At 41.2% G+C, this 27,340-nt stretch overlaps 1 protein-coding gene across 1 annotated transcript in view; it reads left to right on the top strand.

Annotated features, from left to right (window-relative positions):
* vir (VIR_N domain-containing protein) overlaps window positions 1-27,340 on the top strand; it is a 100,279-nt gene that overhangs the window by 48,494 nt on the left and 24,445 nt on the right. Inside the window, exons 13-20 of the mRNA XM_080271890.1 lie at window positions 4,035-4,160; window positions 9,075-9,250; window positions 14,354-14,612; window positions 19,813-20,910; window positions 21,227-22,083; window positions 22,526-23,216; window positions 23,520-23,616; window positions 24,487-24,635. Coding sequence (XP_080128016.1) covers window positions 4,035-4,160; window positions 9,075-9,250; window positions 14,354-14,612; window positions 19,813-20,910; window positions 21,227-22,083; window positions 22,526-23,216; window positions 23,520-23,616; window positions 24,487-24,635 — 3,453 coding nt within the window. The remainder of the gene's footprint in view (window positions 1-4,034; window positions 4,161-9,074; window positions 9,251-14,353; window positions 14,613-19,812; window positions 20,911-21,226; window positions 22,084-22,525; window positions 23,217-23,519; window positions 23,617-24,486; window positions 24,636-27,340) is intronic.

Genomic DNA, 27,340 nt, shown 5'->3' with positions numbered 1-27,340 from the left:
ACGAGTTTAAAGCTAAGTTTGACTTACTGAGAAACAGAGACGGGACCTTACGAGTGTAGCTCATTTCCTGTATATCACAATTAGGTAAATACACACACACACACACACACACACACACACACACACGAGAGAGAGGTAAATGGGATATGCACTCACACACACACACACACACACACACACGAGTGAGAGAGATAAATGGGATATGCACACATATACACACACACACACACACACACACACACACACACAAACACACACATGAGAGAGAGAGAGAGAGAGAGAGAGAGAGAACAAATACGGGAATGGCAAAGGAGCGTCCCTTTGAGTCAGGAGATGAGGCATAAACTTTGTCCCTCCTCTCTCTCTTATTCTACATTCCCTCCCTCTTCTCTCTCTTATTCTCCATTCCCTTCCTCCTCTCTCTCATATTCTCAATTCCCTCCCTCCTCTCTCTCTTATTCTCCATTCCCTCCCTCCTCTCTCTCTTATTCTCCATTCCCTCCCTCCTCTCTCGGAAAGAGAGAGAGAGAGAGAGAGATGGCATTTTTCTGGAAGAAAGGGAGAGAGAGAGAGAGTTGATGATACAGTAATCACGTGATCTTTGCCAAGGCCATGGTAAATATAGGCTGTTTTTCCAGGACAGTGACCTACCTCAGTCACCGTGGGTGGTGGGTGGGTTGTTTGTGCCACCAGCAGTTCATCTTCTGGCCATTTTATCTCACCACCACATGACTTTGTGATCATATATACAGTATATATATATATATATATATATATATATATATATATATACAGTATATATATATATATATATATACAGTATATATATATATATATATATATATAGCCGGATGTGCGCGAACTTGTCCAAGACGATGATGTGAGTTTCATTCAATTCTGTATGACTCGAAATTTCAGCCAAATCGTCGCTTGGCGCCTGGTACCTACGGAAGCGTTGTTGCTATCCACGGGTTAATGTGTTTTAGTCGCAGGTGGGGTGAGCATTGTCTTTTTGGGGTACATTTTGGGGTACAGTTTACTAAGCTTGATTTTTTTCAGACTTACATTTGACGATGTTCAGATCTGATTCTTTGGTTTTAGTGAGTTATCGACAGGTGTTAGGCTTAGGTTAGCCTCCACGGGTTAATGTGTTTTAGTCGCAGGTGGGGTGAGCATTGTCTTTTTGGGGTACATTTTGGGGTACAGTTTACTAAGCTTGATTTTTTTCAGACTTACATTTGACGATGTTCAGATCTGATTCATTGGTTTTAGTGAGTTATCGACAGGTGTTAGGCTTAGGTTAGCTTCCTTGACACCTGTTAGGCCATTTAGATTGCCTTTAAACCTGTTTTGGGGCTCATCAAGTTGGGTTTTGGACTTGGTTTGAGGGGAAACCCAAGGCTGGTAAACGGTCCACATTGAAATACTGTACATGTTAAAAGTACCCCGATATACGATACCCCGCCTAACAATGGGATTTTACTTAACCAATTAGATCGTTAAACAGGGGAATGCCTGTGTATGTATATATATGTATATATATATATATATATATATATATATAAAATTTGAGCACTCTTATCATTGGAAATGTTATTGTAACACATACAATAAAAATTATTTAAAATATACCATTACTAATGTATGCACTTGGACAATCATCCAGCTGCCAGCTTTCTAAAGCTTAAAGCTCTTCTCAGAAGAGATTGAATAGGCTTTAGTTGCCGCGGATTCGAGCCGCGGATTGGGAGGCCCTCAGGTAGTACTTCTTTGATTCTCCATGGAATGATTATTGCTTCCATGGCCGAGAGCCATCTGAGTGTGCCTTGCGCATTACGGAGGTTATTCTCTCGGGCATGGAAACATACATTCCTTTCTCATATCCTTTGACTAACGCAAGAAAGCCTTGGTTTAATCACGCTTGTTCTAATGCTGTCCGCAACAAGGAAAGGGCCTACAAAAGGTACCGGAGCCAACCCACCCCTGAATCACATCATCTTTACGTTTCTGCCCGGAATCGTTCTAAGTCAGTTCTTCACACTGCTAAGAATAATTTCATCTCTACTAAATGCTCTCAACTCTCCAACTCAAATTCTTCCTGCTCCTTCTGGCACCTTGCCAAAAACCTTTCTAACAACTTTACCTCATCATCCTTCCCTCCTCTTTTCTACTCTGATGGTTCTGTAGCTATTTCTTCTACTGATAAAGCAGAACTCTTCACACAGACTTTCTCCTCCAATTCCACCTTAGACGATTCCAGTGCTGTTCCTCCATCACTTCCCGCCTCTGACTTCCTCATGGCTGACAATAAAATTTCTTCAGCTGATGTATTTTCTGCCATCACTGGCCTCAGTACTAACAAGGCATATGGGCCTGATGGAGTCCCTCCTGTTGTTCTCAAGAACTGTGCTTCTGTGCTTACACCCTGCCTAGGCAAACTCTTTCGTCTTTGTCTGTCAACCTGTAGCTTTCCTTCTTGCTGGAAGATTGCTCTCATTCAGCCAGTCCCAAAGAAGGGTGACCACTCCCAACCCTCTAACTACCGTCCAATTGCTTTAACGTCCTGTATTTCAAAAGTTTTCGAGTCAATTCTCAATAGAAAAATTTTAAGGCATCTTTCCAATCACAACCTTCTTTCTGATCGTCAGTAAGGTTCCGTCAGGGACGCTCCACTGGCAATCTTCTCACCTACCTTTCAGACTCCTGGTCATCCTCCTTTCGGGACTGTGGTGAAAGCTTTGCCATTGCACTTGACATCTCAAAGGCTTTCGATCGAGTCTGGCATAAATCTTTAATTTCCAAACTGCCCTCTTACTGTTTCTATCCTTCTATCTGTGCCTTCATCGCTAGCCTCCTTTCTGGTCGTTCTATAGCCGCTGTTGTAGGCGGCCATCGTTGTTCTCCTTGATCTATCAACAGTGGTGTTCCTTAGGGCTCTGTCCTATTACCAACTCTCTTCCTTTTATTCATCAGTGACCTTCTAAGCTGTACATCTAACCTTACCCACTCATACACTGATGACTCCACCCTTCACCTTTCCATTCGGTTCCCGCAACGCCCATCTCAGCAGTTACTTCAACAAACAAGGGATGAGGCTATGGCACACCTAATGTCTGACTTGGCTCGTATCTCTGACCGGGGTAAAAATAATCTTGTTGTTTTTAATGCATCTAAGACTCAGTTCTTACACCTATCAACCCGTCAGAATCTTCCACAGGTATACCCACTAATGTTTAATAATAATCAGCTTAATTCTGCATCATCCTTGAACATGCTTGGGGTTTCATTTACTCGGGACTTATCTTGGAAAGATCATATTACATCTCTTATAAAATCTGCTTCCAAGAAATTGGATGTGCTAAGCCGACTTCGTTCTTTCTTTACCCCTGCACAATTGTTGACTCTATACAGGGGTTTTATCCGCCCCTGTGTGGAATACAACTCTCATGTGTGGGGAGGCTCCCCACATACAGCTCTTGTCAGTAGGGTGGAGTCACAGGCTTTTCGTCTCATTAACTCTCCTCCTCTTACAGACTCCCTTCAACCTCTGTCTCTTCGCCGCACTGTTGCATCTTTATCTCTTTTCTATCGCTACTTTAATGGTCACTGCTCCTCTGAACTGTCCGCATGCATTCCTCCATCTCTGCGACTGGCACGTAGCACCAGTCTATCAGCAAACACTCATCCCTTTTCTGTCCAACTCTCTAATGCAAGAGTTAACCATTACTCCCAATCCTTCATTTATGCAACAGGTCAACTCTGGAACTGTCTCCATCTTTCTGTATTTCCTGCTGCGTATGATCTCCGGTCTTTCAAACGCAGTGTGTCCAGGCATCTTGAAATGAATGGATCTTGAATTTGGCTCTCTCTTGTATTTTGTTTTTCTCTTGGAGGGAACTGTTATCGCCGGCTCATGGCCTTTGGTTCCTTCTTCCTCGCATTAAAAAAAAAAAAAAAAAAAAAAAAAAATCATGTACTGTGTTCATATTCAGGAAGATGGGGAAGGTATCAGTGGTGTATTTTTGTTTTTCCAGGTTGCTTTATCTGCCACCCTGCGAAAAGTTCACTTGCTGGACACGTGCCTCAAACTAGGAGAGGATGTACAAGCTCTAGTAAAACACTTGGGACCGTTAGAGGAGGAACTAAGAGTGAAGGAAGAGGTAAGTTGGACAAAATTATGAATTTTTCACTTGCATGTATGTATGTCATCACAATGGTGCCATGCTTCCTCTTGAGGAACCCTATGTACTGTACTATGGTTGGCCGTGGGACCTTTTTCATGGGATGAAAACTACAATCTTAGGAGAGCAGCTTAATCAGGCAGTAATCCTTTTTTTTTTTTTTAAATGCAAGGAAGAAGGAACCAAAGGCCAGGAGCCCACAAACCGTTCCCTCCAAGAAAAACTAAAACAATACTAGAGAGAGCCAAATTCAAGATCCATTCAATTCAAAATGCCTGAACATACTGCCTTTTGAAAAACTGGAGATGATAGGAAGTAGGAAGTACAGACAGAGGATGACAGTTCGAGAGTTGACCTGTTGTATACAGGAAGGACTGGGAGTAATGGTTAACTCTTGCATTAGAGAGTTGGAAAAGGATGAGAGTTTGTTGCTAGATGGGTACTACACGCCCACCGTAGTGGTGGAAGGATGCAAGCAGACAGTTCAGAGGAACAGTGACCATTGAAGTAGCAATAAAAAAGAGATAAAAGATAGAACAGTGTGGCGAAGAGACAGAGGTTGAAGGGAGCCAGTAAGAGGAGGAGAGTTAATGAAATGAAAAGCCTTTGACTCCTTCATGTTGAGAAGAGTAGTACCTATCATTATGTATGAACCTCACCCTGGACTCTGTGGATATGTAGTTGCGTTGTAGACACTAAACAGTAACAGTGTTGTGTCCACAGACACTTGTTAATCCCTTAAATACAGTGACATTCCTTATATTTTGCAACCATCAGATGATTTAATGTAACTAGGAAATATAGGTATTAATTTTGCTGCCACCAGACAGTTTAATGCAGCTAGGAAATGCATCAGTTAATTTTTCCAGTGACACTCTTTATATATTAATTTTTCTACCACCAGATGATTTGATTCAGCTAGAAAACACATCTTATGTTGAAATGGGTTATTGAAGGGTATATCAAACCTCTCTAATTTGAATGGATGAATGGGAACCTCATATTGGACACAGATGCCTGTTACTTTCCCTGCCTTGTAAAATTTCATTCATGGGGAATAAATAGGAGTTGCTTCATTGCCATTCTCACCAGGAAGTGAAGGTACCATGTCATGTTAAAGTAAAAACATCTTGGTCTCTCTATAAATACATAGTACTGTACAGTTTATGTGGTAGCTGTACTCATCATGTCACTGTTCACAAGTCTGCCACATTCTTTTCATTATCGTTGAACATACTCTCAGTCCTTGAGTAACGTGCAGTTGAGTAACATGTTTTTGTTCTGATACGTTCAGCATAATCCAACAGGTCATAATCAACGTAGGGAAGAACTCGAGTTCACATGGGAATGAAGAGAGAAACCTGTACTGTACACAGGAAAAATCATCTGGTAAATTACCAATATGCTGGGAATCAAACCAGGGACTCTCAGGTGAGAGCCAGGCAGCATACCACTACACCACGACCAGGTAAAAGTTAACTCACGTTGTCACAATCTTGTAACCAACGTCCCTCCGCCCCCACTGTGGGTATCAAGAGGATGAGTTAACCCCCTGGCACTCGGGCAAGTAGATGCTTTTAATCTATCCCAAGCACTTACGGCAAGTCAGAATGAAGAAAGAAACCTGTACTGTACACAGGAAAAATCATCTGGAGGGACGTTGGTTACAAGATTGTGACAACGTGAGTTAACTTTTACCTGGTCGTGGTGTAGTGGTATGCTGCCTGGCTCTCACCTGAGAGTCCCTGGTTCGATTCCCAGCATATTGGTAATTTACCAGAAGAGTTCGCATGGGAAGTTGACTGGCCTGGCAACAAAATTTGAAAGTCACGCATGATGACATCACCTGCCAGACTCTCCATGATTGACCAGCTTACATCTTTGTACCTATCCTAGGCACACTTAAGGCCGTATGCATAGACAAAAATTTATGCGTTTCACAATTATGGAACGGAAATGTTTGCTAATCAGAAAAAAATTACTGTTTCATCCGTGTGTTCTTGTAAGTTAGCATTCAGTTCCACATTCTTCATTTGATTTCACACTTCCCAACACATTTTGGACCGACTGACCATATGGCTCTCAGTCCTTTCTCGCATCTCACCGAGTTCTATTTGTGCTGTGCGGCAAAAAATTTTTGGTGTGTGTGAGTGTCAGATGAGGACATTGACTTTTAGTCATGCCACCCGGAAAGCGGCACATCCTCACGTATGCCCAGAAGTATGAGATAGTAAAGGAGTTAGAGCAGGGGAAGAAGCAGGTAGAAATTATGAGAAAGCATGGCATGGATGAAAGCACCATCAGAATGATTTAGAGGGACCAGGAGAAGGTAAAGAAGACCGTCCTTGGGAACCCTGGTGATCAAAAGTTCGCAGTGTTGTCCTGAAGTTGACTCAGAAGCTCATAGGGTGTTATGTGGAGTGCCAGAGAATGAATAATGGCCTTACAGAAGGCTACATAATATGAGAGAAGGTGGAACTTTATGACAACAACAACATGGGGGTTGTGGGACGGGGAGAGTGCCATGGAGCTACGCATCAGTAACACACGGGTACCCAGCCATACTTTTGTTTTTGTTAATGCTGTTTTAATACCATTCATGTTCTTAATTACAATACAATAGTTATATCTCTTTCAGTGATTTTAGTAGGTGGTGGGTATAAGTAAGGGTAATAATGTGGGGTAGGGTGGTAAGAAGGGGTAAAAGAGAGTTCTGAAAAGTCGCCAGACCACATTGTACTGTTATACATGCAGACATATTGTTTGAGTGATGCAGGTTTGAGTAACATTGTTCTTGTCTAGTCCCTGTTATCCACGTTACTCGATGTTTAAGTGCATTGCAGCCAAAAATGTAATAATCAGTAATGATAACAATACATAAGACAAGATATTATTTTTCCCAGTTAAAAGTTTAAATGTTAATTTTAACCACATGATTATCCATGTGTGAGCATGGAAGTGAAAAAGTTACTACATGACAGTATTGTGATACCAACTCTAACGGATGGAAGTGAAGCTTGGACGTTGTTGGAAGGACACAAGTCAAGAGTGAGAGCAGTGGAAATGAGTTATTTAAGAGGAGCCTGTGGAGTCACATGGAGAGACAGGCTGATGAATGAGGATATAAAGGAGCGTTTTCGTGTGGATGTGGATGTGATAGGAAGCGTTATGAGGAACACACTGAGGTGGTTTGGCCATGTGGAGAGGATGGAGGGTGAAAGACTGACGAAGAGAGTGTATGTGAGTGAGGTGGAGGGGGGAAGAGGGAGGGGGAGGCCGAGGATGAGATGGAGGGATGGGGTGGAGAGGTATATGAGAGAGGGGTGTGTGAGTTGGGAGCAGGGCAGTGAAATGGCAGGGGACAGGGCGACTTGGAGGCGATTTGTTTGTGGCCACCCCAAACGGGATTGAGGCGTCTGGCAATAGATAGATAGAGATGATTATCATTCAGAGGTAGATACACAGGTATATTTAATGCACACCATTAGTGGTGGTATAGTGTGGCAACCATCATCCACTCACATGATGTAGTGCTGCTAGCTTCTGCCTTTACTTATATCATCCTTTTTCTGTGTCTGCCCTTTTGTCGTCCTGTTTCTCCCATCTTTCCTTTCATCATCGTCATCATCATCCTAACCTGTGTTTTCCCATGAGGAGCATAGGAGCCCAGGGTTAAGCATGTTGGTCCTGGCATTTAAGATGAGAGTGGCCAGCCTTACATTACATGAGCTGTAAACCCAGCCACCCTTTGGATATAAACCTGGACAGGCCCAATCCAGTTGGAGAGTCTTAATTACCCACCAAACCACCAGGTGCCATACTTTGGTTAAATGGTTACAACCCAGCATAATAAATGGTTTCCTGGTGTACTGGAAACCATTTGGCCTGTCACTCAGTGTAGAGTCACCCATAGACAAAAGAAAGAGGAAAAATGAAGGAATGAAAGACAGAAGAGGAAAGGAGGAAGGAAGGAGGAGAGGAAAGGGCAGTCATCAGAGAGCAGCACTACACCAAGTGAATGGATGGTGAGCATCCTCACCTACCATTTTAATTTATTACACTTCTTTCCACTTTGAATAATTAAATGATAGGGTTATGTGGAGCCCGCTATGGTGCCCCTGGTAACTGGGTGGTGAGATGCAATTGTGACATCTGTCTGGGAACCAAACCTTCACACTCATCCTCATGCCTTGCTGTGGCAAGGCACTGTGCACTACAAGGGAACATTAGTTTACAGCATAGTATGGCTATGCAGGGATGGTTGTTTGCCTGTAGTTGATAGGTCTACTGAGCCAGACAGATTAGAGTTATTCATCAACAGCAGCACACACCTTTAGTACCCTAAATGAATGCTAAATAATTAAAAGTAATTTTTATTTTTAAAAGTGGCTTTCCATTGTAGTTAAAATTAATTTAAGGAGAAAAGTGTGAAATCTGTTAACATGTGCCTTTTTGCCTTTAAACCTTAGTGAAATGTCTCAGGTACACAGTGCCAAAATGTGCAGTATATTCTTCCACCAAAGTCTCAGCATGAGAACCCATAACCATTGTATCTAATTTTTCATCATCATCATCATTATCATGACCTTTTTCTTCCGGCTAAGGATGAGATGAGGTAGAATCTAGAAACAAGGTAAGAGAAAGTACAAAAGTGGGTGAAATATCAGCAGCAAGTCATGAAATGGGCCACACAGTCATTCACACACCATTCAGGCTGCTTGATACTTGGTTCCTGCTCACAACATAGCCATCATCTTGATCATCATCATCATCATCATCACCCAAACCCTCTTTCCCATGTTAAGAGTCAGATGGGATAGGGTCCCAAGAGCCAGAAAAACTTGATAGAATGACACACAAGCAGGTCTGGCTTAACCACCTATCATTTTCCAGCCACCACATCTGGATGATGATGGTATGGAGGTAGACGAGAGTGAAGTTCGTGTGGAGGTGCCGGCAAACTGGGGTAATGGTGTACCATCAACTCTTCTTCAGTCCATTAATTCTTGCTTGCGAGAAATAACCAGGGTGTACTACTTTGCTGATCAACTCCTTGCCCACCCACACAGGTAATAATTTAGTCATATTAACTCCGTCATGACAATGATATTCATGTTCTGTTCTTGCAGCCACTATAGTATATGATTTTATTTAGTTTTAAAGGGACCACTTTCAGTGAAGGGGTAATTGAAAAGTTTTTTATTCTTTTGGTCAGAGAGCCTCTTCATGGATATAAACTTTTTGAGATGTAGTCAGAATAAAATACTGTATATGGGACGTCATTGGGTTGAAGTTAATGGCTATAATCATGATAAAAATATTATTTATAGTCTTTTATGTGCTAATTTCTATATTTTTTGCTTTTGGCTTTTTTAAGTATTGATGAGGTTCACTTTGGGTTTATGCCAGGTAAAGGGGCCACTGATGCAGTATTCGTTGTTTGACAGCTTCAGGAAAGATACCTAGGAAAGAAGAGGGAGCTGTACTTTGTTTTTGTTGATTTGCGGAAATCCTTTGATAGTACCTTGTTAGGTGGTGAAGTGGGCAGTGAGAAAGCCTGGGCTTGAGGAGTAGCAGGTCAGAGTGGTTATGAAAATGTACAATGTACAAGGGTGCACGCACCCAGATGAGAGTGAATGAAGATTTGAGTGATGAGTTTTTCGTAAATGTTGGTGTGCATTAAGGGTCAGTCTTGAGCCTTATTTTGTTTATCATGATACTTGAAGCTCTCTCATGTGATTTCAGAACTGAATTCCCATGGGAGATGTTGTTTGCTGATGGCTTGGTGTTGATCACAAAGAGTGAGAGGGAGGCAGAGGAAAGATTTAGGAACTGGAGAGATGGAATGGGGTATATACAATAGTGACAGTATCTAAGGCTGGTGGCAGTACATTCAAAGCAGAGAGAGTGTGGCCATGTGCAGTTTATCACAGTGTTGTGGGAAGCAACTCCATCTTGTGCAGTGTTTGTGTTAAGTGGGTGCATAAGAGATGAAGCGGTATTAGTGGTAGACTGTGAAATAATGCTTTATTTTTTTTATTCCCCCCCCCCCCTGGGCAAAGGATTCAAGGTCTATTTCAAGGCCCAATAGTCCTCCTACACACCTCCACATGTTACCACTTCAGTGCTGACACCCACCATCCATATTGAATACATACAAGGACTTTCATAGAGGACTGGTGTGCTGGTTTTAGCTAGGGTATTTTTACAATATGTCAGCAGGTATTCTGGTAGATCAGTTAAGTCTGCTTTTATGAAATTCAAATCCTTAAACTGTTCCCTGCCCCAACCGGGATTCAATCCTGGGTCCAATAGGATTGCAGGCCATCTCTCTATCGATTCAGCCACCCTTTTCCCTGATATGTCGGTGAGAGTGTGCAGAGATTGAGAGGTGGGAAAGGATTGATTTTGCTGGAGAGTCTCTTGAGTGTGTGGAGGAATTTTTTTTTTTTGGGGGGACGTATATATATATTTTTATTTATTTATTTATTTTTTTAATAACAGAACGGAGGAAGGAAAAACAAATGGGGAAAAAAAATAATCCGTACACCAGATTACTGGTGTCCTCTGTTCATAAAATATCTGCAACAGTTAGACTTGAACAGTTGTGGGTTGAAATTTGGAGGAAAACAACTCTGGGGAAGCGAGTTCCAGAGAGATGCAGTTCGGGGAATGAAAGAATTCTGATAGGCAGAAGTTCTGCAATATGGTTGAGTGACATTCCAGTCATGAGCGCTACCAGATGCCCGTGTAGCACGAGGGAAGGCATGGAGAGGTGTCACCATGGACGCAACTTCGTCTGAGCATTTGCCAAAAAAATATCTGTAAAATAATGCAAGGGAGGCAACATTCCTTCTTACTTGCAGGGGAGGTAGTTTATATGTAATGGCAGGGTTGTTAATGATTCTAACAGCTTTATTCTGAATTTTGTCTAGTTGTCTTAATGCAACCTCTCCACAACCATCCCACAAGGGTGAGCAATATTCAAACTGAGAGCGCACATGACTCATAAATTATAGCTAACTGCTCATCGGCGAAGAAGTTACGAACTCTGTACAATAATCGAAGTTTCTTTGAGGCGGTTTTAGCAAGTGATCTGACATGAGAGGTCCAGCTGAAGGCACTGTTAAGTGAGACACCAAAAATTTCAATACTTTTGGAGATGGGAATATTAGTAGCTCTGAAGGTAATGTACGAATCTGGCAATATCTGTCTATTAGTAAACTGTATATATTTAGTTTTACTAGCATTAAAAGAGACAAGGTTGTGTTGTCCCCGTACACTGATTGTAGATAGATCTTGATTTATGGAGATGGCTGTACTGAGTTGAGAGGTAGAGATATTAGACTTTGTAAATGGATGTCTGAGTGTGAATGAACTATGTAGTGTTGAGTCATCTGCATATGAGTGAATGGGATTGTGAGTGACAGATAAGAGATCATTAATATGAACCAGAAGTAGGGTTGGCGCCAGAACTGATCCCTGCGGCACGCCGGCGTTAATTGAGTGGAAATTCGAATATACATCATCTACTTTTACTCTTATTGTCCTGTCTCTAAGATAAGAAGAAATCAAAGGAACAAAAGACGTTACTCCATAGCAAGGGAGTTTGGACAGCAGGGAACGATGCCATACTCTGTCGAAAGCTTTAGAGATATCAGGAGCTACTGCATGAGTTTCTCCAAAAAGATCAATTGATTGATGGATGGTATGAGTTAAGAGATTGAGTATGTCAATGGTGGATCTTTCGTGGCGAAAACCGTATTGTCTATCACTAATTAAGTTGTTGGATTCAAGATGTTTAACAATATGCTTATTAATTAAAGTTTCAAATACCTTACCAAGAGAAGATGTGACAGCTATTGGTCTGTAATTGGAGGGGTCAGACGAACTTCCTTTCTTCGGAACTGGGTGGATATTGGCTTCTTTCCATGAATTTGGGAATAAAGAAGTACGTATGCATAGTCTGAATAATTTAGCTAGGACAGAGGCAAGTTCAGGGGAACACTTTTTCAAAACAATTGGCGGAATTCCATCTGGGCCTGGAGCTTTGTTGGTAGGTAAATTGTCTAGGATGGATTTTATGTATCTTGTCTGTATTTTAAGTGGGGCAATTTCGGGAGAATCAAGTTCCAGTACTGAGACATTCTGACTGGTATCATCTATAGTAGAGTTTCTTGCAAAGGTACTAGCAAAGATATCTGCTTTCCCACGTGGGTCATTTGTAATATTGCCATCTGAAGTTTTTAGTGAGGGAATGGAAGATGACTTGTTAAAGTTATTATTGAAAGAATTAAGAGTTGACTAGAATATTCTATTGTCATTAGGGTTGTTAAGTAGTTTTGATGCTTGCTTTTGAAGAAAGTTTGATTTAGATAGATTTAATACAGCTTTTGCATGATTTCTAGCAATTTTAAATTGGGAGAGTGATTCAGATGTTTTTGATTTTAAGTAAGAGTTATATGCTAATGACTTTTGGGCTGTTGCTCTGGCACAATAGCCATCAAACCATATGCCAGAGGTGGGGCAGCAGCAAGCTCTGTGGCAAGGGTATGGAGTGGTTGGAGGAAGTTTATGGAGCTGTTGCCTCTCCTGATGTTGAGAGGGCTCTCCCTCTGTGCTAAGGGGTCCTTGTATGCAGCATGTATTAGGAGTGTAATGTATAGTAGTGAGACCTGCACAATAAAGGAAGAGATATTTGTCAGCTCAAACAGAGAAGATAATGATTACAGTAATCCCTCTGTAATCCGGACACCCAATAACAGGACACCCCACTACCTGAACATTTTGGGCCTGGGGTTTCGGAACCCAAAAATGGCCAAAACACGAAAAAAGTAAGAAAAAAATCCAAATTTTTTCGCACCTGTAATTTGAACTTGGCGTGCGGCACTGAACAGTTGTGTTTACGCACGGCCACCGGCCCCCTGCTGTTCCTCCCCTCCCCAGTTACCACCTAACTACCATTGTGAGTAGATGCTCATCGCAATGGATGCCACACGTGCTTGTTTTTGTGAATAAGTGGTGAATAAACTGCAATACCTCGCCACTAGACTACATGGGAATTTACAGTGTTGTGCAGTGTTTAGAAGTTAGAATTTTTAGTGCAAAGGATTAAGTGTGGAGTACAAACTGGCAGTTGAAACTGGCGTGGCGCATTTAAGAACAGAATGTGCATTGTTAAACACTGATAACTCACAGTGCAAAGAATTAAATGTAGCACAACACTGAATTACTGTACGTGCTTCAAGAGCCCTTTCACCACTGCCAGAGCCTTATTGGAGGCGGCCACAGACGTGCTGTAAGTACCGTGTACACTGTTAAACATTTTCCATACTCACTTCTAATTCCTCATTCTCTGGTTCCTTTTCATTTATTTTGTGCTTTATATCCCTTATCTATGTGAATAGGGTCTTAAATAGGTGCTATGCATGTCCAGTTGGGAGTTATTTAGGTGGCTTTCAAAGTTAGGCTGGGTTAGGTCCATAAGTACCAGTCCAGGAGACAGGGTCCCAGTATCCGGACAAACCCACTTCCCGGACATGCCTTTGGCTGTATTACATCGGATATTGGGAAGATTACTGTATATGGATGTGTAGTGCAAACAAAAAAAGGCCTGGAATGAGGTCATAAAGTGTTCATTCAGGGATAAGTGGCCGAATAGGGAGGCTGCCAGTGATCAAGCTGTGTGAAGAGTCGCCATTAGGTGACCAAGGCTGACGCATGCAAGCATGTTGGAGTCCTTATAAACAAAATGAAGAAAGCTTTGCTTTTATAAATGAAATGAAACTTACAGAGTTTTATTTGTAGTTCTTTGAGGAATCAGTGTATGCTTTGTTTTTTCAAGTTTGAGATAAAAAAAGCCAGTATCATATTACATCCTTTGGGATATATGGCCCTGAAGCTAGGCTGCTGTAATATGAAACACCTGTGTATGCCCTTGTAGCATTCACTTGATAAAACCTAAAAAGTCACTTCAGGGTGATTTGAATGTTTGTCTTGATTTCAGTAAACTTTTTCTTATTCCCATGCATAGGAGTGACAGTTCCTTCACTTTAAATATGTGGACTGAATGGCTTAACCCCAAGTTCCAACACTGCTGATGGGATAACACGGGATTAGATGGATGGATGCACAGGACTCTGACGATGATGATATTTTTTCTTTTCTTGCAGATGGCTTCCCGGATCAAAGCAGTTCCAGCTGCCCAAGAACCCCCATGACCCATACCCACAGCTGTACCTGATCCTTGAACGTGGGGACCTAATTGGGAGTGTGGCTGCTCTTCTGGGGGTGGGGGGAATGGTGCACGGGGGTGCAGTGGTTGAGGGGGTTAAGGCATTGTTGGAGGCATTTTTGGAGGAAGCTCATGGGATCACCTTCTTAGCCACTCATCCTCACCACACATCCATAATTATTAGAAGTCTAATACAGGTGAATTTCTCTCTCTCTCTCTCTCTCTCTCTATCAACAATCATCAGAAGTCTTAAATACATTAGGTAAATTGTCTGTTTTGTATTTATTTTCAGATAATGACATCCATAATTCTCAGAAATCTAATACAAGTAAATTGTACTGTTTTCAGTGACAGCCATACTTTTCTGAAATCTAATACCGGTAAATTGTCACTTTTTAAGTTTATCCTCAGTTTAGTACACCTGTACAGGCAAACCCCAATTTACGATACCCCTTAGATGCGATACCCCCGAATAGTGATGATACCACCCTACCCTGCCTGTCGTAGGCCTACCCCTTGTTTTGCGATTATTATTATTATTTTTTGTACCAATTTTGATATTTTAGACTTGAATTTTGTGTTTAGGTTGATTTGTAAAGTGTTTTTAGACACTGAGTAATACTGTATGTTTTAGTCATAGATGGAGTGAACACTGTCATTTGGGATACGGATTCTCACCCATCAGACGAGGTACAAAACATTGTGGACAACTGGGCGACTCAACGAAGAATATTTCATGTTTGACCATTGAACTGTCATCTAATCTCTCATGGAATACAGAATAATAATTTTAAATAAATGTTGATAATTATGAAAACCTTAGAAAGTAAATATTTCATGCATTGATGAAAACTGTGACATTGATAAATCATGTGTTTGCATTAGGACTATTCAAGGAAAAATGCTTTGAAAATACAAAAGAATTTCTAAATAAATGTTGGAAAATAAGAGAGAAGAAAATAAAGGAGCACAACAATCAGAACAGTAGCTAAAATGACATAAAGAAGGGCCTTTGAACAGGCTATCCCGATCGCATCATCGATTGATAAATCATGTGTTTACGTTTGGGTTGAAGAGAAGACACTTTGAATATACAAAGGAATTTCTAAATAAATGTTGAAAAATAAGAGAGAAGAAAGTAAAGGAGCTCAGCAACCAGAACAGTAATGAAATTAACATGAGGAGGGGCCTTTGAACAGGCTATCCTGATTTCATTGTCAGTCGATAAATCACGTGTTTTCATTCGGGTTGTTAAAGGGAAAATGCTTCGAAAATGCAAAGGAATTTCTAAAATAAATGTTGGAAAATAAGAAAGAAGAAAATAAAGCAGCTTAACAACCAGAACATTAACAAAAATGACATAAAGGGGGGACGTTGCAAAGGCAATCCCAATTGCATCATTGATCGCATTCCCTGTCAAGACATTAGTGATTCTCCGTCACAACAATTCACATCTTGGACGATTCTGCGTCATTCATACATTATTATTTTGCATAGAACCTGCTCGCGCATGATGACTCAAAACAAGTCAAAACGGTGTTAGTCTGAAGAGGAACTGATGACGTAATGTGACGCGATTGTCAGTGTTGGTCTGAAGGGATGCCGATTAGGCAATTCTAGACAAAAATATTAACCAAAAATTATGTTCTAGCATGAAATGTGTCAATATTTGGTGTGTCAAAGGGAGGGTTTCTATTTCCAGGTCAGCACTCTCAAATAGTTGGCATTCTCTCGGTTTTCAGTTCGGGGGGGAGGGGGGACGCGAGCGTGATTTTTGGCGATTTACTCGAAAACTGTTGGTCGTACTAGAACTCTGACAACCACTTGAAAGCTCATGAAATTCTACATCTAGGCAGATGCTTAGCTCTTGCATTATGCAGGCAAAATTTTGTGCAAGAGTGTAGGGCATTTATTTTTCTGTTGAACAGCAGTATTCTCATCTCATATTTGGTACTTTCACAGTACTTTTACTCATCAGTTTTGTGTGTTTTTATTAGCTTATCGTATAGTATAATCATTATATCCATCATATCCAATTTTGGGAGCAAATAAAATACATGGGAATGTATTCCTTTGTGCACGAGTCCAGCCTGCCCTCGTGGCATTTACTCTGATCATATCACTAACACTTACAGAAAACTTGCGGAGCATGAGGGGATTAATTATCCTGGGACCATCTGATGGTGGGATTGTATTCAGTGTTGCCGCTTCTTGACATCCGAGTTTGAATGTGAGTTGGAGATTGCATTCTCCAGTGACCTTGACTGGGTACAAGGAAGATGGGCACTGGTTTTAGGCTTTGGTTAGCATCTTGTACAGCTGTTAGACCATTTAGATTGGCTTTAAATCTTTTTTGGACTCATTTGGTTGGATTTAGGACTTGGTTGAGGAGGGGGGAACCCAAGGCTCAAAAACACATCCCTATACTTTACATGTTAAATCAGCCTTGAGATATGATACCTCACCTAGCAATGGGTTTTTACTCAACCAATTGCATCGTTAAACCGGTGTATGCCTGTAATTGCCAGAAATCTAATGCAGATGAGTTATCTCTTTGCACTTTATTTTCATTTATATAGTTTATTACCCAGGTCTACATTTAAAAAATTCACGGTATTCAGTACACACATAGCTGTTAATTAAGCTTCACTGGTGTCCTCTGTGCTAAGACAGTTAATGGATCTTTGGTAGCTGATTCAGAGTTTTGTGGATGTCTACAATCACCGTGGTCTGAAAATAAGATGGGAGTAAAGAGATGCCTGTTGATGGGGAGGTTATGATAATGTAGGGTGCGATATGGAGGGCAACACAGTGGCTTGATCAGTTTAGTGCTGGCCCCACATTTGGAGGATGCTCTGAGTGGTGGGTTATAGTTTCACTGACTGTCAAAGTTTTGGGGATGGACACTCACAAGCTGGCGCCTTGTCTGGAACAATCAGTTAATGAAACCTACACCATACCACTGTCTTCCTCAGCTGCCCTCTGTTTCGTTGCCTGTGCCTTGTATGTGGCCCCTCCTTCTTCAAACCCCCCTATTTAGTGTGAGATACTGGTAAATGAACATGAACTGAATTGCTAGGAGATATGAAATACCTTTGTGCAGTGACAGAGAATAGAGGCAGATGTGTGAAGGAACTGGAGTAAGTGTTTAAATGAATGAAAGTTTTTGGTTCTTCAAAGACCTTGGCATGAAACAAGAGATTTGAGTGTAAAGACTGCAAGACAGCTGCATGAAGATGTGTTTGTGTTCACATTAGCTCATGAGTTCAAGATTTGGTAATGACATGAGTTTGATAACTTGTCAATGAATGCAGCAGGAATGGGACTTGGGACTTAAAATGTCAATACTGGGTGTTAGGTTGGATAGGATACGAAGTGCCTCCAAAGATGTAAGTAGGAAATCAGTTGATGAAACGTAGAATAAGTCTGTGCAGATGGCCCAGTGATAATGGAAGTAGATATGAATACCATGGTGAAATGTTTATATGTGAGTGAGTTTGAGGTTGGAGGAGGTTTGGAAGGCCAAGGATAAGATGGTTGGATGTGGTATGGAAATAACCCTTTAGCTGCAAAACATCTACTTTGCGTTACATTTTGGCTGATGTTGGATGACCGCTCAAGAGAAGCCTATGGCATCATAGCTTCTAAAAGCTAACTAAGGTCTTGGCAGATAATAAAGAAACTTCATATTTTACAGTGGCTAACAACAGATGATATTTATTCAGCTCATAGAAACTCATTGCAGACAAAGGGTTAAGGAAGCAAAAGACATGTTTTTGGTGTTGCTGTTGTCACAACCGCAGGAAAGATTTTCAAAGATATAGTAAACCTCGATATAACGGGCTTCAATAGACCAGAATTCACTTTTATAGAAAATCAAGTAGCTACTGGACTAAATTCTTATACAGTCAGACCTCTACTTACGAAGTATCGATTTCTGAAAAATCCGCATATACAAAAGAAATTATTTTCAGGGGTAGAAAGTTAAAAAAACATAATTTACTGATTCAAACTGTACACCAAGTACAAGTCTGCAGTCCCCAACAGATGCCAACAGTGCACTCCCGCCTTCCTCATGCTTGGAAGCCCAGAGCATTGTTGTTATCAGCTCAATTAACATCAGCTGCGATTTTTGTCATTTAGACTTGATTACTGTATTTCCCTAAAAATGTCTCATAAACGGAAAAGTAGTGAAAGTTGTGATGATAACAGTAGAAAATGGCATGCAGTTACAATGGAATCCAAAGTGGACATAATTACGAGAGTGGAAAGAGGAGAGAGGCTGAGTGATGTGGCACATGTGTTGAAACTGAATCCCTCAACTGTAGGAACAATTTTAAAGGACAAGGAACTTTTCTTACACACTACTGTACAGAATACAGTACGTAAATATATCACGGTCTTTGTATTTTTGCAAGTTTATATTAATCATACATGCATGAAAATAAGAGCTACTAAGATTGATGGAAGTTTAAGGGAAAAAAAACTACTGATGAAAAAAAACGACTTACGAAAGACCTTCAGGAACCAATTATTTTCGTAGGTTGAGGACTCCCTGTATAACAGAAAAAGTCCGATAAAGCCAGAAGCAGCAGATCTTGAATTTGGCTTTCTCTTGTATTTTGTTTTTCTCTTGGAAGGAGCAATTTTGCGGGCTCGCAGCCCTTGGTTCCTTCTTCCTCACAAAAAAAAAAAAAAAAAAAAAAAAGACTGCCTGACCTCTTCAGCTATGTTCACCACAATTGTAAATAAAAGACATGTTTATTAGTGTACAGTATATTATTATTATACTGTATACACAGTGTTATATCATTTGATTATTATAGTGAATGTATAATACAGTCCAGTACTGTAATGGTAGTGAAAACAGTTTAAAAACCGTTGGTGCAATCCGGACTAATATTTGATGAATTGGAATAAGTCCGGGTTAGCAGGGGGAAGTCGGGATGTCGCATATATGGGAATTTCACGTTTTTCGGAATGGTTTGGGCCCCAATTAGTCTGTTATAGTGAGGTTTACCGTACTTACAGTTGATTCCTTGTCGTAACTTAGATTTGTTTCTTCAGGAAGAACTGAAGATATGAAAAGACTGTTTTTTTCTTTGTTTATCCTTCTGCATGAAACAGGTAACAGCTATGACAGTTTTCCTTTCATAACCAGGACTTGTATATGGTGGAAGAAGGAGAGACGGAAATATTTTGCTTATTGTCTTTCCTACTACAAACAAGTCATGAGTTACAACAGGGAATTCATCATAAATACTTTTGAGAATCTCACCTCAGGTTTATCTGGATATGAACCCATATGTATGGAGGTATAGAAAATAAGGATTGTACCCCTTTTGTAACATGGCACTGATAGTCAGATTATCAGTATATTGTTAAATTTTGTTTCAGTTGGGTGAGGATGGCACCGAGGAAGGTGGAGAGGGGACAGCTCTGCACCTGGGTACACAAATGGTTTACATGTTCCAGGCCTTACAACAGCTGGATGGGCTGGCTCATTTGGCTGCCTCACTAAATATAGACTATTCCCAAGCATGTGGACTTTTTAATGCACTCTCAGGCCTCATGGTATCGGAAATGGGGCGGAATTCTATTACATCTCTTCTTAGTTTGGGTCACAACTTGGAAATTCTACTACCATACTTAAGACTGGGACCTGGAGATGACCAGGACAATGCCCCAACTCGTCTGGCATGTTATGGGTACGCTGTGGACCTGGTGGCTATGGTGGTGAAGTTCTCAGAAAATGTGGAGGTGTTGGAAAAATTTGCCCCAAGAATACTGGAAATAGTAGAATATGAGGAGGCCAGAGAGGGAACTAAAGGGGATGAGCATGCCCGATTGACTGAACTGGTACCCTGGGTATCCATTGCCAGACCTGCTGAGAATTTCACCTACCACAATCTAGCCAATCTCTCAAACAGTTTGAAAGAACAGCTAGAGAAGATTGACAAGTTCTCTGGTGAACTGGTGACCCATCTTCGTATTATTCAGTACCTGACTGTTCCTCGTCGCCCTGTCTCTGACCTCACTCCACATGATCACAATGGAGAATTAATTGAAGAGTTGAAGTACAAATATGCCACTGTACAACTTTTCTCTGCTGACTGCCATACTCATCTCTCCAATCTTCTGTCACGTCTGTGTGCCATGTACTCCCAACCTGCTGTTCATGCCTCCAGCCTCACATGCTCAGAGGGTGCTGTGCTGCTGGCTGTGCTACACCCAGCATTGATTGTCCTTAGTAATATCCTTACTTATGTCATCCAAGCCCGTAACACCAGTTTTAAAGATCTAAGTGCAGTGGGGCCTTTGGTGGAGACATATTTGCTGCTACATGCCTTCCCTCCTGGCAGCCAGCACCACCCTAAGGCACAGCAGCTACAGCGATTGGTTATCTCCATCCTGCTGGTGTACACACAGCCTCACTCAGACACTGAGGCTGATGACGACCTTGCCAAGAGTCTTTGGACTAAAATGATGGCTGAGGTAATGTATTGTAATTTCATTGTTTGGGGAAGAGTGATGATAATGTTTTGATAAGCATTGTACAGTTTTACTGTAGTCATAAGCAAATACACTTAGTGGGTTTAATGTGTCATGTCTTCAAATTGTTATTAATATAAATTTTGGACAAATATAAGTGCTTTGTAATATTTTAGCATGTAAACCAAAGATCTTATTGATGGTAGTATTTTGATATTGTGTGCAGCGTAGGCTAATTAATCCAGTACCGCTCATTTTGGTTACATTTAGCAGTATGCAGTGGTTGGTTTGGTATGGAAGGGTACTATGCTTTTTGCAGGTGTTGAAACACTTGATGATGGGACCACACAGCTTCTTAGGGGTGATTAACCTGGTGATAGAGTTATTACCTGTGCCGCTGCCTCTACAAACTCGAGTGGCACTGAGCAGTGAGGAGGAGACCCAGGTGGTGGCCCTGAGGCAGGCATGGAGTGCCCACCTCTACCTCCTTGCTCCCAACTTACATGAGATCATCCTTCGTCTAGGCATCACCAGCTGCCCACAGCTGATGCATCTCTTGCGCCGCTTGTGTGTGGCCTTGGCAGATCTCTCGGCAGCCATGGCTCTGATGGTGGCAAGGGCAGCATTGGACCTAGTGCTACAGGCTCACAAACAGGACCAGCGGGCTTGTGGAGAGGATTTTGGTCCATGTTCACTTCAGACAGCTAGAGTATTGGGCATGCTGGCTACGCTAGTGTCCCATGCCCCCACCAAAGCTGCTGTGCTGCACCTGCTGCGTGGCCACACCACTGCTCCCACCCCTGCCACACCTCGGGCTGAGGAGAAGTATTCTGGGCTGGTGCCCCTTTGGTGCCGTATTCTCAATGTTGCCGCCAGTGGATCCCAAGGCCACATGCAAGCACAGGATTGCTTAGTGTCTATTATTCAGTACCTGTGTGATCATGAGAATGCCATGCATGTATACCAAGACCCAGGTGCCCCAGAATCTACCACCCCTGGCCCCAGTAGTAGCAGCAGCTTGAGTGGGGTACCAAATAAAGATGTGTTAATCCCTATGGTGGATGCCCTGGTGGACCACCTACGTAACCTCCACACGCCGCACCAGTCACTCCAGCAGGTCCTTCGTGCCCTCATCCACCTCACTGAACATGACTATGGTTTCTATCACATCAAGAGGTACTGTGTGCATTATCTTACATTACTTATCTGACCAGAGTTACCCTATAGTATTGTTGAAAAAACACCTTTCGAGGATAAGCCTTGTAAAATGTTTTTTTTCTAGTGCAAGTTTTATATCTTAATAGCCCAGGCTAGAATAAAGTTTCAGTTTCATTTAGGGTTTGTCCTTTTTTCTTTCCTTTTTAAGATTACATGAAATAAAATTCAGCTTGAGGATGGTGATGAGAATATGAATTGTTTTGGAGAAAATTTTAATTCATCCTGTTTTCATTTATTCTTGCATGCTGAGAGAAGAAGAAAGTTTGTCTGATCAGTTGATCCTATTTTAGCATGTAGGAGAAGTAGGAAGATTGACTGTTATGTTATCCAGTTTCTTCAGTGTAGTTTCATTCAAAAGAAAGTAAGGCTGATCATCTCACACTTTTGTCTTTTATTTCAGTGTAATGGAGAAGAAGAAAGCCTGCCTGATTAGCCTCTTCAAACGCCTCAGTACCGGCTTCAGGAAGGAGCTGACTGAGCACCTGACATCACTACAGGGTGCGCTGGAATTCTGTCAGTTGTTGATATCCACCGAGGAGCCAATGAACAGAGTGCTGGTTGTCTCACCTGCAGAGCTGGCAAATTATTTAGGATGGAAGCCAGGGGGGTATGAAATGCAGTTCTCAAAGTACAGTCAGGATAAGAAGGATGTGGGGAAGAAGGATGAGAGGAAGGAAGTGGGAAGAAAAGATGACAAGGAGAGAAAAGATATGATGGTCAAGAAAGAGGAGAAAGATAAGGAGGTCAAAGGTGTCCAAGAAAAGGAGGCAATGAAGAAAGATGAGAAGGAATTCAAGTCCCAGGATAAGAAAGATGAGAAGGAAGAATCATTGGAGGATAAGGAGAAGGAGGAGAAGGCAACAGTTGCAGAGGAGACACAAGAAGATAGAAACACTGAGGTAAAAGAGGACACAACAGAAATAGAAACAGAGAGTGAGGTAAAACAAGAAAAAGCTGAAGAATTAGAGAAAAGGGAGGAAGAGGTGAAGAAGGAGATAAAAAGGGAAGAACAAAGGAAGGAGGAGCCAAAGAGGGAGGAAGAGGTTCAAGAAAGAATACACCCACTGAAGCTATTGGAAAAGCAAGTTATAGTGAGTATGACACTTCCTCATAGCCACTTCAGTTTTGGAAATGATATGGAAACAGTTTTCTCAGTATTGGTGTGGGACTCTTCTTATTTTATTTGTGTTCCCATAGAGGTCAAAGATTGGTTGTTTTTTTTCTCCATCTTAATTTATGAGAATGCTGTAAATATATTGATGACACATTCTGTATACTGTAGGCAGTAGGGTATTGTAGGTAGGTTGATGATCATTTTTTATATAGGAAAATATTTACATGATCATATGACCCCCAAGATGGTGATGATGATGAATGTCTCTTTATCATTACAGGCAGAGGGGTGTGAGGAGGAAGTGATGGAGAGTCTTTATGATGACATCTCGCAGCTGATCAGTGTTTTAGATCAGGCTTGCCCATCAGAAATCAAAGGTAAGTTCATATAATTGTCCCACAGATCACTTTTCTTAGTCCAGTTATCTGTTACTTGACACCCTCTACTAAGGAAGTAGGTGCCTTCATGCAGTGGCACCAACATAACTGGGTAGTCACATGTTGTATATTGAACTGTGAGGTGAAGATCCACAAAGGTATTCACATGAAATCTTTCACCAGTTCATGTCTCTTGCAAGTGACCAACACATCACACTGTTAGGTGATGTACCCTCATTGTCAGCAATCATCATTTTAACCCAGTGTCAGTGTTTAGTGTCAGACATCGAGATCTGTAACACTGAATCAGTCAGCATGGATTCATTCATTATTTCAGTGCAAATATTCAGCTTTCTTCAAGTGCTTGTTTATCATAATTTTATATTTACCATCTTCTTCATTGTATCCCAATATCTCCAGATGACATGAAGTGGGGAGGTCAAGGGAAAGGTTCTTTGATCTCATTGGGAAATGATTAAGAAAGAAAACCTCAGGTACAGTCCCCCTCCTGTCATAGGAGTAATAGGCTGCTTGCATCACAAGTATTGCATGATGTAGTAGCCTCATTTCTGTGTCATTTCAAAGTAGAATGGTTTCTGGCCTGCACCAGTTAGTCACCATTTATGACATGCAGGTAATAACTTAATCATTTTTCCGAAGTCCCCAGGGAAACAGAGATACCAGGAATAAATGGATGGTATTTCTTCTTGCCAGTCCCTAGAGAAGTACAAGAGTGATATGCAGATAATAAATGGATGGTATTCCTTCTTCCCAATCCCCAGGGAAGTACAAGAGTTCCCTTGTTTGTTGTGTAGAAAGTTAGATACTCACCCCATTTTCATCTCGCTTTCATTTGTTTATACATTTTAGAAATGACTGAACCCAGTGGACCAGAAGTGGAGAGTCTTCAGTCTCTCTTTTCTTCAAGAGTTGTGTGGACAGTTCCTGTGTCGGATGAAGATATTCCATCATACTGGCTGGTCCCTCCTGTTTATGAGGAGGCAGATCATGCAGAAATGGTAAGATTTTATTTGTGTTTTAGATGTAAGGCTGTGAATGCATGTAATTTCTGGGGGTCTGTATATTAATTTGTCAAATATTCACCTGAGGTTGAAAGCTTATAAGGTTGAACTTGAAAATATAAAGGAAGAAAAATTTGGGGTAGTTTTGTAAGGCTGAACTTGAAAATATAAAGGAAGAAAAATATGGGGTAGTTTTGTTGAAAATTTAAACAGTTCTATGCGTGTTTGATCGGATATTTCTAAATTTGATCCAAATTAATCATAAACTAAATCATAATACAGTAATCCTTCATTTATCCGGACGTGCAGTATCCGGACCGGTTCATTATCCAGATACTGCACCTTAGCTCTATTAAACCATTATCTGAATTTACTTGCTATTATCTAGACGTAAAAGTCCCCAAGAACTTTGGCCGGCCAACTGACATGTTCAGACATTCAGTATTGTGGCCGCTGGGCTCGAGCTGTGAGTGGGAAATAGGCTGTAACCCACAACTTGAGCTAAAATGTCTGTCCACCCCTGCACTGAATGGCCAAAGTCGTGCACTGGTCCGATCACTCCCAGCAAACCTCCAGCACCCGAGTAATATGACTGTAACCCACAAACGGTGCCAAAACATCCAGATGCATCCCCACTGAATGTCCAAAGTTGCACGGCCACCGGGCTGTCTTTCTCAACTGCCACCACGCATCGAACAGAGACCACAAGCCATGAGTACGTGTTTGGTGACAGCAGCCGTCCGTCTCTCTACTGAACATCCAAAGTCGCCCAGTCACTGGGAGTTTTGTTTCCAAATGGCCACCACATGTCTAACATACCGCAAGCCTCGCTACTTATGACAGAAGGGTAAAAATTCTGCCCACAGCCTCGCTACTTCCCCCTTCCCATCCCTCCTTCATACCCTCCCGGCTCCCTCCTCGCTCCCTCAGTCCCTCCTCTCCTTTGCACTGATAGCATTGACTTGCGAGTTTTTAAATTTTTTTGTGATGTATTTGAATACTATTGGTTGTTTTGAAATTCTGAAGTGACCACGAGAAAGCTTATGAAATTCTGCATCTAGATATGAGCTTAGCTTTTGGAAGGTGCTGGCAAAATTTCGCACAAAGATGGTGGGAAGTTTTATGGAGATAAGTTTTACTCTTGAACACTATTTATTTTCACTGCATTCTGTACTTTTACCCATCAGTTTTCTGTGTTTTTATTAGTTTATAGTATAAACACCAATGAAGAAGATGACATACCATTTATACCAATTTAACCAATTTCCGATGGCATATTTGGCCGTGGAATTTTTTTGCGGCCCTGGAGCAGTTATTACTGGTGTCAAACAACTGAATTTCCAACCCTCCTGAGTTTTGTGTGTGTGTGTGTATGTGTGTGTGTGTGTGTGTGTGTGTGTCTGTGTGTGTGTGTGTGGATATGTATTGTTTATGAGGGAGGGGGGAGTGATTTGGGGGGAGGGCAGTCAAATGGTGGGTGACAGAGCGACTTGGAGGCATTTTGTTTGCAGCCACCCTTTGTGTGATTATGGCGTTGGGCTGTAGATAGATAGATGTTGTTTATGCATTGTTTCCTTGGGGTTTAGCATTAGTATGGATAATCCTGTATGTGTTTTGATGTCTGAATATGGCAGATTGACCTAAAAACAGTGAAATTAGATGGGGTACTGTACATACAGTAGTGTATAGGTAGGGTGTTTTTGGTTGTCAGTGTTTTTGCTTTTTCATGGTTTTCTTGGTGTTTAACATTACTTTGGATATTCTTATGTGTGTTTTGATGTTTAAATATGGAGATTGACATTAAAATAGTGCCAAAATTAGGAGGGGCACTGTATATATGGTAGTGTGTAGGTAGGGTGTTTTCTGGTTTTCCTTTTTTTTTTTTAATGGTTTTCTTGGCTTTTAGCATTACTTTGGATATTCCTGTGTGTGTTTTGATGTCTAAATATGCCTGAATGACCGGAAAACACTGGCAAAGTAAGCAGGGGTACTGTATAAATAGCTTAGGTATAGGATGGAGGTGTGGTATAGGTACTGTCTGGGTATAGTAGGGGGATGTTATTCATTATCCAGATATTGACACTACTTGGGGATACCTTTGGCTCTATTATGTCTGATCATTGGGGGTTTACTGTAGTACTTAGATTTTGTTATTTTTATCATTTCCAAAAGAATAAAGGCAGGGTGGAATAATTCACCCTGCATCCTACCGCAGGCATCTAGGAACAATCTTGATGAGAGTGCAGCATACTGCTTCAAAAATGTAAAATGGCCAAATTATTAAAAGTAGTCACAGTTTGAATTGAAAGTTTAGAAATGCAGACAGTGAAGCCATTTATTTAAACACCCACCTCCATCTCTGAACATACATGCCTCATTAACCATCAACCTTTTGGTAGAATCAAACACAAAATTATCGGATGGTCTCCAAACTTATATGCTTCGATTTAAGTTTGTAGTACAGAGGTATATACATTTGGTGTAGCCCCCCCATATTCTGTTGAAAATTATGGGCCTGCTTCAGATATGCCTATATTGATAAATGTAAAGTAAATATGTTATCCTCTTCACAGTAACAATACATTTTATACCTGAAATCTTGAAATGAGTACAAATTGGAAAGTAAAGGTGATTGACGTAGATTTAAAATCAGGCATCAGCCAGTAGAGAGATATCAGAAATCATACAGAAGGATGTGATAA

This window comes from Coenobita brevimanus, chromosome 1 (assembly GCF_032717465.1).
Source record: "Coenobita brevimanus isolate Jiangsu-jjx chromosome 1, ASM3271746v2, whole genome shotgun sequence".
In the NCBI taxonomy this organism is placed as follows: Eukaryota; Metazoa; Arthropoda; class Malacostraca; order Decapoda; family Coenobitidae; genus Coenobita; species Coenobita brevimanus.
This window is presented reverse-complemented; position numbering and strand designations above follow the sequence as displayed.